This window comes from Microtus oregoni, unplaced genomic scaffold (assembly GCF_018167655.1).
Source record: "Microtus oregoni isolate MIOR12 unplaced genomic scaffold, Mior012 000021F_ref0000039, whole genome shotgun sequence".
Classification (NCBI taxonomy): Eukaryota; Metazoa; Chordata; class Mammalia; order Rodentia; family Cricetidae; genus Microtus; species Microtus oregoni.
Window position 1 is genome coordinate 39,231,122 of NW_024543080.1, and position 12,168 is coordinate 39,243,289.

Genomic DNA, 12,168 nt, shown 5'->3' on the forward strand with positions numbered 1-12,168 from the left:
CAACCTCATCTTATACAAGAGTCAAAGAAATAGGCTTGAAGTAAGGATTTGAATGGATTGTTTGTGTTTGGTAGAGTGGTGCATATTCTAGAATTGTAGAAAGTGTTGGAAAAGAGAGACGGGTTTGAATTCTAACTTGTCTATAGTTACATGTGTTCATTCATTCATTGAGCACTGGGCACTGTTCTAGGCTCTGAGAACAGAAGTGAATGAAGGTGGTCCCTGCTTTCATGGACCCTGCAGAGACAACTGGATAAGTCTCTAGATCTCTTTGGACCTAACTTACCTATAAACATTGTGATGGTGAATGGTATTGTCACTCCCTAGCCTGCTCTTGTGATAGACATCACTAGTCAACTGCAGATGATCCTTAATTTATGACAAACTGACTTTGGCTTTTTCAACTCGTGTGTGTGTGTGTGTGTGTGTGTGTGTGTGTGTGTGGTGTGTGTGTGTGTGTGTGTGTGTGTGTGTGTGGTGTATATGTCTATGCAAATGTACACACCTGTGTGTGCACGTGGAGAACTGGGTGTCCTGCTTCATTACTTTCTCCATATTTTTTTTTTTTTGAGATTGGGTCTCTCCCTGAACCTAGAGTTTGAATTTTTGGGTTAGGCTAGTGACCCACAAACTCCAGTGATTACAAGTGCTGGGGCATGCACAAGACCATGACTGGCTTATTACATTGTTACCTCTATGTGACTCCAGGAGAGGACTCTTAACCACTGAGTCAGCCATTCAGCCTTTTATTTTTCTACTTTTGACCGAGGAAAATCATTCCTCCCCACCACTGAGGTCTTCACTGTTAGTAGAGTTTTAGTGAGTCAAAGGATCCAACCTTGACTGTCAGATAGGTTTTGTATAAGATGATTTTGTTCAACTCTAGACAAATGTGTGCTCTAAGCACATTTAAGATAGACTAGGCTAAGTGATAACAAATGGTAGCGTAGGGTATTAGGTACATTTTTTTATATTTAATTTTTGCCATTGACGTTTTGGGGGACATTGTCCCATTCTAAGTCAAGGACCATCTAATATTCCCAACAGCCTCTGTTAGCTATTAGACAACACGCCTATATGCTCCCCTGTCCTACGTGGATTCTAAAATGTCATTCTTGCCAATAAACGTTGCTGGTAAGGGACACATAAGATGGATACAGAGGGAAAAAAAACAACAGAGCTATTAAACCTACAGAGTTGGTAAGAAAACGTCCATGCTTTTGATATTGTTTGGCATCAAAACTATGTATTTTTGCAGAGTTATTTTAGATGTTTTGGTTGAGAATTGTCCCTCCACATTCCTTGGCTGCAGGGCACTTTGGCCCCAGCATGAGCAAAACATCTTTTGAGAAGCTTCGTTTTCCCGTGTAAGGTTGCTTCAGGCTTCCCTCCAACCCATAGAAGCCAAGCCAAGAGTGAGCTGAAATCTATCTTTTTGATGAACTGTCTTCGGAGTCTAAAGACCTCTGCAGTACTTCCGTTCACGGTCTCCATCACCACACTCATAACAGCCCAGCAAGTCCTCTGTGCCCAAATGGAGCTCAAATTCACGTCATGATTTAGATGCTTTTGGAGAAATGGCTTGCTTAATCCTATTAAATATATATATACAAGGGCTGGTGATTCTAAAAACTGTTTTTTGGGATTTTCAGATCGTATTAAATTCAAGGTACTTCTACACTTAGTAAAGTTTGTATCTCTTTGGAAAAAGAGCTGAGCTGTCTGGCCTCCCAGGCTGAGGATCCTGAAATCTGTGCCAATACTGTGTTTTTGATGACTGTTACAGATAGCAGCTCTTCTCTCCAAGAGTCCCGGGAAGAGTGGGCTGTGTTTCTCTTGTTGAATTATGGATGTTTAAACCCAAGAGCATCTTAAGAAAGAGAAAGGCATAGTTATTCCTAGGTCAAGGGAATATGGAAAATAGAAATGTATACTTAGCCTTCATTAAAGCAGTGGCTGTTAGCTAGAGAACCTAAGAGCCTGGTTTCCCCTGGATCTGCTGTGGGTATGCCTATACTCTAGAGCCCATGCTTGGGAAAGACAGTGGAGCCTGGCTCCCTTTTGAGGGATGCTATTAGTGATGTTGTGCAGAGATAATATGTTGAGTGCAAGCGGAATCTGCATATCCAAACCAAAATGATGTTGATCTACAGTAGGGGTTGGTGTGTGTTTAGCATGTGCAAGAGCCTGGGTTTGATCCCCAGAACTGCAAAACCCAAATAACACAAAAATCAGTGCAAACTCAAAAGCACAGATTTTAAAACCAAATTGCTTTTGTTTGAATCCCAACCCCATCTCTGTTTTTTTTCCCCTTTGTAAGGCTCAGGTTCTCATGGGTCAAGCACTGTGCTAATGGACCCACTTGGTCGCTTGTTGTGAAGTTTAGTGATATTACCTTTGAGCTATGCTTATCACGCTGCCTGGCACACACCAAATGTTAGTTACTACGTTGGCAAACTGTGCCTCTGTTTCCCCATCTGTATGCTGGCCATGCTAATGAGGCCTCAGTAAGGTAGTACATGTGTAATGCTTATACTGCTATAAACTGACTGTGCCACCATGAGTTCTGTCAGTGTTAACATCATTATAACCATAACACAAATTGAAAATGCTTTCCCTAGCGTTAAAGGGCTGCATGCAATGTGGTTAAGAACAAAAAAAGCCAGCTGAAGATGTAACTTAATGGCAGAGTGCTTGCCTTTCTTGTGCAAGGCCCCTGAGTGCCACAAAGAAAACAGATGATAGACAGATACATACATATATACATACACACATAATACGTACATACATAATTAGATGATACATACATACATATATATGTGTACACATAATACATACATAATACATAAATAGATTATAGATACATACATACATAAATAGATGATAGATGCATACATAATACATACATACATAAATAGATGATAGATACATGCATAGATGATGTACACATAGATACATAACAGATAGGTAGACAGATGATGGATAGATACACAGATAGATGCCTGAATTTAAACCTGAAATCTGTCCTTATCACTTCTGAACGTTGTATACTTAACCTTGGGCTTTCTCTCCACAGAATGGGACTAAGAATAACAATTTGGAGTAGTCATGGAAACGAATGAAGACAGTGTTGCTCAGTTAGCATGGTGGTTCCTGGCTTAGGTTCCATGTCCTGCGCATTCTTGATCATATTTTTAGGTTCTTCCTTTAACCATGTGGCTGGGAGTTGAGGGTGCCAGAAGGGGGGTGCCTTGGGAAGGAGCGTTTCTCTGGAGAGAACTGAAGGTGAATTCTTTGATGGTTACAGATGCGGTTGCCCTCCTCAGTTTCCCGTATGCCTCCAGTGGAGAAAACACTGGCATCGTGAAGAAGCTCCTGAGGTTCCAGAATCGAGAGCTGGAGGCCACCCGAAGCCAGCGCGTGGACTACCCCACGTAAGAAGGGCAAGTCATGAGCTAGTGGGATGGGCCTGTTTGTAGCTGACCATGTGGCAGCTAGGGGGAACTTCCAGAGACACAGTTGGCAAGGTGCTTTTCACAAATGCTTAAAGAGAAACGGAGAACCAGGAAATGTAAGTGGAAATTATTTCCATACCTAGGAGCTTTCCACTTTCCTCCATCTTTTTGGGCTGGTCCCAGAGATCCCATGAGCAAGCAGCAAACTGTTGAGGCTCGGGTCTTCTGAGGCTTCAAGTGCAGCCATCCAAAGCCAGCACGGATTGTAGTCGTGGCCTTGGCTGGTTCCGTCCTGGAAGACTGGATGAGCTGCTGGAACACCCTGGGCCTCTGATCTCCTCCACTGATTTTCAGCAGAACCCACATCTATTTTTCCTTCTGCCGAGCTGGAGATGCTGGAAATGGCTCCTAGCTCACCTCAGATCAGATGGATTTAGCCGAGTGATTTAATTCTTCCTGTGCTGCTGGCGGTAGAAAGATCTTGAGTCACTCACCGAGCGTATGTTCTCGCTAAGCTTCCTTGTAATAACTTATCTTCACGAGCTTGCTCAGCTGGGCGGGTCAGGAGGGACGTCTGTGACACCATCTGTTTGCACATTGTGACACTGACTTCAAGGCCAGCTTACAAAGCCCAGAATATTCTGAAAGAGTTCTTTGGCTGTATCCCCCAAAGAATTGAGGGCCACTGCTCCTGTAACCCCGACTTCAAATTAGCTACTGGGCGAAACAGAAAGAGCAGGATGCGTTTGTTTTACACTGAGTCGTGGCATACACCAAATGGGCCGATTCCCAGCTGCGTAACTCTGAACTAGTGGTCTCCGGCAGTGTGGAGCCTCCCACAAGTGTTTAGCAAATATTTCCTGAGTGATGGGTGTATCATGTATCTTGGCTAAAACTGTCCTGGTTGAGTTTGCTGCTGTTATTTTAGCCTCGTTTCATAAAGCACAGACATACCAATTCTCCCCTCTTCTATGCGTTGCATGTGGGTGCGTATGCGTTCTGTATGTGTTCAGGCAGACATATGTGTGTGCTTTTGGAGGCCAGAGGTCAACCTTTGGCTGTTCAAGTTGAACTGTCCAACTTGTTTTTGAGGCACCGTATCTCACTGGCATGGAACTTGCCAGCTAGGCTAAGCTGGCCAGTGGACCCCAGAGATTCTCCTGTCTCAGCCTCCCCAATACTGGGATTACAAGCAAGCACACCGCTCCTGGCCTTTTGCTTTGGTTGCTGGGTATCCACACAAGTCTTCATGTTTGTAAAGCAAGCACTTTATCAACTGAGCCATCTGCTCTGTCATAATGCCCCTGCAACTGAAATAGCCCCACGCAGGAATAGAATAACTAGATGAGTTGTGCCGTGTTAGTTGGCCAGAACCGGGCTACTGAATTCAACACCTTAATGTGAGCATTAAGATGGTGCATTTGTGGCCACATGTCACGTGGAGATGCCATTTGCAGAGCACGACACTCGGGGCTTTTATCTTTGAAAGAAACAAAATTGCTCAAAAAGCCCTAATTATGGTTTTTTTTTTACCTTTTAATCACAGATATTAGAATAGCTCCTTATCACATCACCTCTTATTAAAATCCGTATTTTTATTCACTGTCTCGCTTTATCAGCCTCAATCAAGAATTCAAATTGCTGGCACGTGAGCATCTCAGAGAGCCCCATAACAGTTTTGGTGCGAGGTAGAATGTCAGCGCGTTTTGTACAAAGGAGCTTAACTCCAATCTTTGCAGTTACTATAACTACCTCCTTTGTCTCAGAATCTCAGGCTTTGCAAGCCGATCTCCCATGATGAACACTAAGGCAAATCCACCCCCTTCGTTAGAAGGAAAGCAATTTACATGGTCATTGTTAGCTGTAATTACCTGTGCTTGGATGATATCAATCTGCAGAATTTTCTTCCGCCTCCCTTCTTTAGGGTTACTGTTTCGCTGTGGCTTTATTTACTCCATTATTGCGAGGCCAGTCTCTGTGGAATTCTGTACTTTGTTGACTCTAATGAGATGTACGGCACACCTTCTGTGTTTCTTACGGAAGAGGGTGAGTATAAACAGAGCCTTGAAATGATCTTGTCGTTTTCTTATACTCTTTCTCCTAGCAGAAACATCTATCTGGGATAAGGAAGATACTGTCAGCATCGAAGCTCCATGAGGCTAAAATGTACATTATTCTGCGAGCGGCCAGTGGTGATTGTATGGGCATTGCAATAATGCTACTTAGATGTGGGATCCAATAAAATAGGGATGGGGAAAGAAAAACGTGTCCCTTACACACACACACACACACACACACACACACGAAACAAACCCAAGGTGCTTATTTTGGGAAGACTTGGTCAAGTAATGTTACTAAAAATGATCATGGAATTACGACCACTGTGTAAAGTTGGGAAAATCAATTGATGAGCTCTACATGAGTGTTGGGTTTAGGTGGTTAGACAGAGGCGTCTCGTTTTCTTTTCATTTGGAAATAGAAGTTGAAACTAGAAATGGGCTGTTGTTTATGCAGACAAGACCATAGGGAACCAACCATGAGCTTCAAATTAAGTCTTTTTCTCCCCTTAGGGACTCAAAATAAATACCTTTTTTTTACAAAGAAATGCATGTATGAATACATTTTTGGGAGTTGCTGGTTTTGTTTTGCTTTTCTCTGCTCCCTTCCTTCCCTCCCTCCCTCCCTCCCTCCCTTCCTCCCTCCTTCCTTCCCTCCCTCCCTCCCTCCCTCCCTTCCTCCCTCCTTCCTTCCCTCCCTCCCCCCCTCCCTTCCACAAAATCGCCCTATGTGGGAAGGTGGGAATTCACTGTGTAAGGCAGACTGGCCTTAAATCCTAATTCTCCATCCTCCTGCTTCAGCCTCTGGTGCTGGGATTTCAGGTGTGTACCACACTGCACCTGACGGCTTGGCTTTTGTTTAAAGGAGGGAAAAGGGAATTTTTATTTCCTTTTTAATTCTTATAACTTCTTAGACAGATTATTGAAAAAGCATTGCCTCTTGGCATACCATGAGGGGCTCCTTGACAATGTCACAACCTTTCTTCTTCTTCTTCTTTTTTTTTTTTTGGCAGGCGCTTTGCACATTCAAATGCATCTTGTCAAAGGAGAAGACCTGGCTGTAAAAACAAAATTCACCCTGCCTCTGAAGGAGTGGCTCCGACTGGATATCTCTTTCAGTGGAGGCCAGGTACCTCTGCATTCACTCTGCCTGGAGAGCTAAACATTGCTGTGAATCCAGAGAGCCACAAAGCCTGGGAGGAAATTTGGCCAGCGATGGGCCCTTTACAATTACACACTTGCTAAATCGAACTTTATAGATGGAAGTTTAAATCATAAGAGTCTCAGCCCATTTAATTAACTTTTAAAGTGCTTCTCTCCACTCTGTGGTGAAGGAGTAAATAATATAGCCAGTTCCGTAGCCACAATTATCTGAGCGCTCCAGGCCTTCCTTCTCCCCTAGGGAGATAGGCTTCGTGCAGGTAAGTGTCAAAACCACATCTGCCATGTTTACATGGCCTTATTCAATCTACAATTTTTTTTGGTAGGGAATTTATTGGCTAGTTCAGCTAAAAAATGATTTGACTGCTTTTGGCAATTGAAACAATTGCTTATGTTTGGCATTAAACACACTCATAATAACCAACGCGTATAAGTGATGATTGTAGTGGGATGGAGGGTCTCTATCTATTTTGTACATAAAGCATTGCTCATAGCTGTTTCAAGCCTCCCATAGCAGAGATTTTTATGGATTGTGGGAAATCTGTTGTTGTAATTGAAGACAATTCCATTTCTCCATCGATGCGATGCTGGCACGCTGGCTTTTTTCTGGTTACTTTATTTTCTCATCAGCTTTTCTTATTGATTTGTGATTTTCCTGGAACAAAACTGGAGGAGACGTTTTGTTTGTCTCGTGCATTAGATAATGCATGGTCCTCTCCAGTGCTTACGGTCTCCACGGTTCTGCTTTCTGAGGAGGAAAAAAAAATTAATCAGGTTAGTTTTTGCTGCCTTCCTGAGAGGACTGAGTAAGAGTCTAGCTGGGAATTTTCATGTGTTACATTTTTTTTTCCTTAAAAGATATTCAGTAACAGAGCTGAGGTCCATGTCGCCCATGCCCATATATGTGAGGCACATGGCACATCACCAAGACAGGCATCAAATCAGAACAGATTCATAGGTCTTATCCTGCACCTGCTGTATGTATGGAAGGCACCGGCTCCAGCTACTTATAGACTATTTATGGAAGTAACATTAAACACGTGAAGAGAAGTCATAAGGCAAGCTTAATTGCCAAATGATTCATATTGATTTCTAGGAGGAAGACGGCGTTCCATGCTGGGATGCTTGGGGAAGCATTCGTGTACAAGATTTTTATGTGTGGGCAGAATTCAAATGGAGAAGAAAGGAGGGGGATTTTCTGCACATGCTTAGCAAGTTCACAGACAAGACAAGTTGACTAGCGTTAGTCTATTACTACAGACTCTCTGGAGACAAAGACGTTCATTCCTCGCAGTTTTGAGAGTTTATTGCGCATCTAGTGAGAGTCCTCTGGCTGCATCACAACATGGCATGGGCAGCCCGAGATGATAGCCAGAGGGAATATTCCGACTCAGGTCTTTCTTTCTCTCTCTTCTTCTTAATTTATTTACTACATCTACATACATATATGTTTATTTTCATGTGTAGGTATGATATGCCTGTGTGAGTGCCCGTGTTCACATGGCACAGTACATATGTGGAGGTTGCGGGACAACTCATGGGAGTCGAGTCTCTCTTTCCACTATGTGGAATCAAGCTCGGGTCATCAGTCTTGGTGGATCCACCCTTAACCATTGGACTATCTTTTGTGTCCTCTCTTCTTAGCTGCTAATCCCATCAAAGGAGCCTATCCTTATGGATTCCTGTAGCACGAATCCTAGAGTTTTCACCTCCAAATAGCATCAACACATACATTTAGGATCAAAGTTTCAATATATAAACTTGAGGGATATAGAAAGCTAATAGAAGAAAAGTTGTTTCTTTGGGGCAGGGATGTGCAGAATCTTGGATTTGGACGTCAGCTCGCAAGGCAGTAGAGAATCATAGGGAGTGTTGGTTATCCTAAGGGTACAGTCCCTTCGCATGAGAGATGAGCTGCGTGGTGTAATGCGTATGTAGCGATGTGGTGAAGCCACAGAGGAGTAGGAAGACCAGAAAGGTGGAAAGAAATCAGTACTCTGTGTGTGTGTGTGTGTGTGTGTGTGTGTGTGTGTGCTCTTTTGCCAGTGGGTTTCAGATGCTTTCAGACTTGTCTTTCTGCCTCCTCTAGACTCCTTAATGGATATTGGCCCAGACCTCTGATACGATTGCCACACTCACTGCTTTGGCCGAGTGAATCACTCACTTAAAAATAAATGGTTGCTAAGAGAGACAACTGGTTGAGTTGTTTTCTCTTCTCACATGCCCCATGACTTCTAGTGGTTTCGTTTGTCTTCTGTAGACATAGGGTGACCTCTAAGTCCTGTCAGTGAGACTCTAGCAAAGTCAGGCCACATTTGCTAAATACGTCTTCTGGAGTGCCAGAGTAAAAGTGTCCCCGTCAGTCCAGGAATTCACACAGTATCCCTGTACCTAAGAAGAACCTACTGAGATAACACATAACATCATGAGAAGAATATTGTCCTTGCCAAAATGAGGTGATGACTATTGTTACTTAGGGGAAGGAAGGAGGGACCAGCAAGCTGTGTAGAACATGTCTCCGTCTGTCTCCTCCATGGCCCTGGTAAAATCAGTAAAACTTCAAAACCTCCTTGTACTACCAGATGTACTTCTCCATCTTCCTTATGAATTTAGAAGCACAGACACATCCAATCAACCTCTGGCGTGAAGTCTGGGAGCGTGCAAATTCCACTGGCAGAAATTGCATTGTAGATATTTTTAGACACACCATCCAGTCACTTGGGAAAGCTAAATTCATTAAGTCTTAAAATATACCCAGGGCTAGTAAACTGTTAATTTTATTTTTGTAGAAATTAATCAGGAGAATGACAAGTACATTTCATGAGTAATTTATACCAAGGACCGTATGTAGCTGTAGCGTGGGCTGTACGGACTTACCTAACGCTTTTGTTCTCTCTCCCGACGTAGATAGTGGTCACTGCCAGCCTTGGATGGGACTTGAAAAGTTACCATAATCAGACCATGAGGTAAGTGTGGTTTTCATTCACAAGTAGACCACTCTAGGGCTACTTCATGTTGTATCTTCATGCTACAGCCCTCAACTGTGAGGTTATTCTACATACCTTTTCCAAGCCAGGCTTTGCTGTTGTCGTCTTTAGTTTGTTCTTGTTTTTCATGTTTATCCCCTACCCTGTGTGTGTGTGCACACACTTGCCTGTGTACAGATGCTATCGCATATATATGTGGAAGTCAGCCATGTTGGACACGTTTAGATCAGCCACCATGTGCACATGGAAGTCAAAGGATAACCTGCAGGAGTTGGTTCTCCCTTTCCAGCATGTAGGTTCCTGAGATCAAACTCAGGTTGTCAGGTTTGATGGCAAGTGCCTGAACCCACTGAACCATCTCTGAGCCCAAGCTAGACTTTGTACTTTTTAATTTTACCAGGCATCAATTTTTCCTGCATATATGTATACACACACACACACACACAATTTGTACTAAGCAAGGGAAAGTAGTCGATCTTTTTTCCAAATCTCACCATAAATTCTTCCTTTGTAGCACGTTGTAATTTATTTTCTTTGAAAATTATCTTTTGCGAAGGATTCTAAAGAATATAAATCTAAGTATTAATGTTGCTCATTGTGAACAGCTGGAAACTTTGGCATAGTGTAGAGCATAAAAGTAGACAGTCTTCATATTTATGTTCATAATCTCGACTTGAAATGTGTGCAGCTATTGATATCGGCACAGCTTTTCATCCCCTGTAACCATCTCCACGTGACTTAAAGAAGCTGAGAGCTGGGTCCCTTGCCTTGTGCTTTGTCGTTTCTTAATTTGTTCCTAGATCCACACAGAATAGTGGGTTTTATAATGTCAACCACAAACAGCCTTCGTTAGGTATCTGGGAAACCTTGTTATATCGAGATACCCAGATTCCCTCAGAAACTGGCCACTGAGGAAACCAGAGCAGAGAGAGGGTGAGACGGGACTAAAAGTTACACTCTTTTCCTCAACCATTCCTTTTCACGTGTAAATCCAGCTGGTTTCTAGTAGGCTCCAGGAGTTTAGAACAATTCTTGGGTTTTTTTTTTGTGTGTGTGTGTGTGTGTGTGTGTGGATTAAAGGATTTTCTTCCCCCTCCACCCCCCGCCCCACCAAAAGACCAAGGATCTATCATCACTTAGCTACGGAAAGGTCAAGAGTAATTTGATAGCTACATTGAAGCCTGGAGAATGAAGCTAAGGATAAATCAGAAGTCTTGAGGTGTGCCAGAATTGGCAGAAAGCACCCGACACAGGCAGGTTTTCTTTATGGAAGTGACTTCTGTGACTAATTCAAGGGATAGAGAAGCCCAACAGGACCTGGGGCTCCTTCAGAAAATGCACCCCCAACACACCCTGCCAGTAGAAGAACTGGGGTAAAGCCAGGACCAAAAGGTATGCAACCCTCTTCTGGGGTTCCTGTGAGAAGGTGTATAGAATCTCAACCAGAGTCCTACTTTCACGGTGATGCAAGTATTGGAAAGACATCCTCCTCGCTCTCATCTTTGCTCTTGGAGGGTAAGCCTAGTGTTGGCTATGTCTACATAGTGGGGGGAGTGTCAGAGAAACAGAAATTAAGTGTTCAGCAACACAGTGCTTGGTACAAGTAAGAGGCTATGAATGACATTCAGTAACAGGAATGCCTTCAGATTACATCCATCTGTCCATGCATCCATCCATGCATCCATTCATCTGTCCATCCCATACTTACTGAGCAAATTTCACATGCCAGACACAGGCTTGATTCAGGGGTGGGGGAGAAGGTAAACAGAGGGAATGAAGTCCCTATTTCCAGGAAACTGAAAAAAAAATTCAATAAAAGGAAGTGATACCGAACAATAAATTCACAAATAGATTTAAAGTTTCAGGCTATCAGAAAAATGCTAAGAAGAAACGAATAAAGTGTCTTTAGAGAGTCAGAACTTATATCAGGTCCTGAGGAATTGACACCAGATAAAAACTATGGTCAGAGGTGAGGTGTCCTTAAGTCTCCTCTCGAAGAAACGGCAAGTCTGGCTGTTTCCTAATTCTGAGCGGTGGCCTGTCTAACAATGTCTGTGAATCTTCTGGGCTCTGGTACTCTCTGGTAATAAACGTGAGCCCTCTATGTCCAGATAAGGGGAAGATTGTTTGCCAGAGTGTCTGCGGTTTCCCAAAGAGACTAGTCGGAGCTCTGGAAGAGTCTAGCTCAGCTTTCGTGTCAGCGAAATTGATGAACATCAAGCCGTGCACAGCACAAGGGTTCTCTTGCAATCGTGTGCAAACGCTGAGCGCCTCAGCGGGGAAAAATGTGGAAGCCTGATGTAGAGATGCAAATGGAGATCAGGCTCCTGATGGTTGATCATGATGACAATTTAAATATTCTTGGGCAATGACATAGAGATCAAGTAATTTGTTATTAGGTAAAAAAATAAAACAGTTAAAGCATCTTATGCTAATTTAAAAACATACAATAGTTCCTCTTATGCAGGGGTTCACTTTCCATGGTTTTACGTAGGCACAGGCAGCAGA

The 12,168-nt window shown here is 43.1% G+C and overlaps 1 protein-coding gene across 1 annotated transcript in view; it reads left to right on the forward strand.

Annotated features, from left to right (window-relative positions):
- The window catches only part of Sel1l3 (SEL1L family member 3), a 110,526-nt gene that overhangs the window by 24,120 nt on the left and 74,238 nt on the right, over positions 1-12,168 (forward strand). The window contains exons 3-6 of the mRNA XM_041671294.1: positions 3,308-3,434; positions 5,380-5,501; positions 6,526-6,641; positions 9,581-9,639. Of these exons, the coding sequence (XP_041527228.1) occupies positions 3,308-3,434; positions 5,380-5,501; positions 6,526-6,641; positions 9,581-9,639 (424 nt within the window). The remainder of the gene's footprint in view (positions 1-3,307; positions 3,435-5,379; positions 5,502-6,525; positions 6,642-9,580; positions 9,640-12,168) is intronic.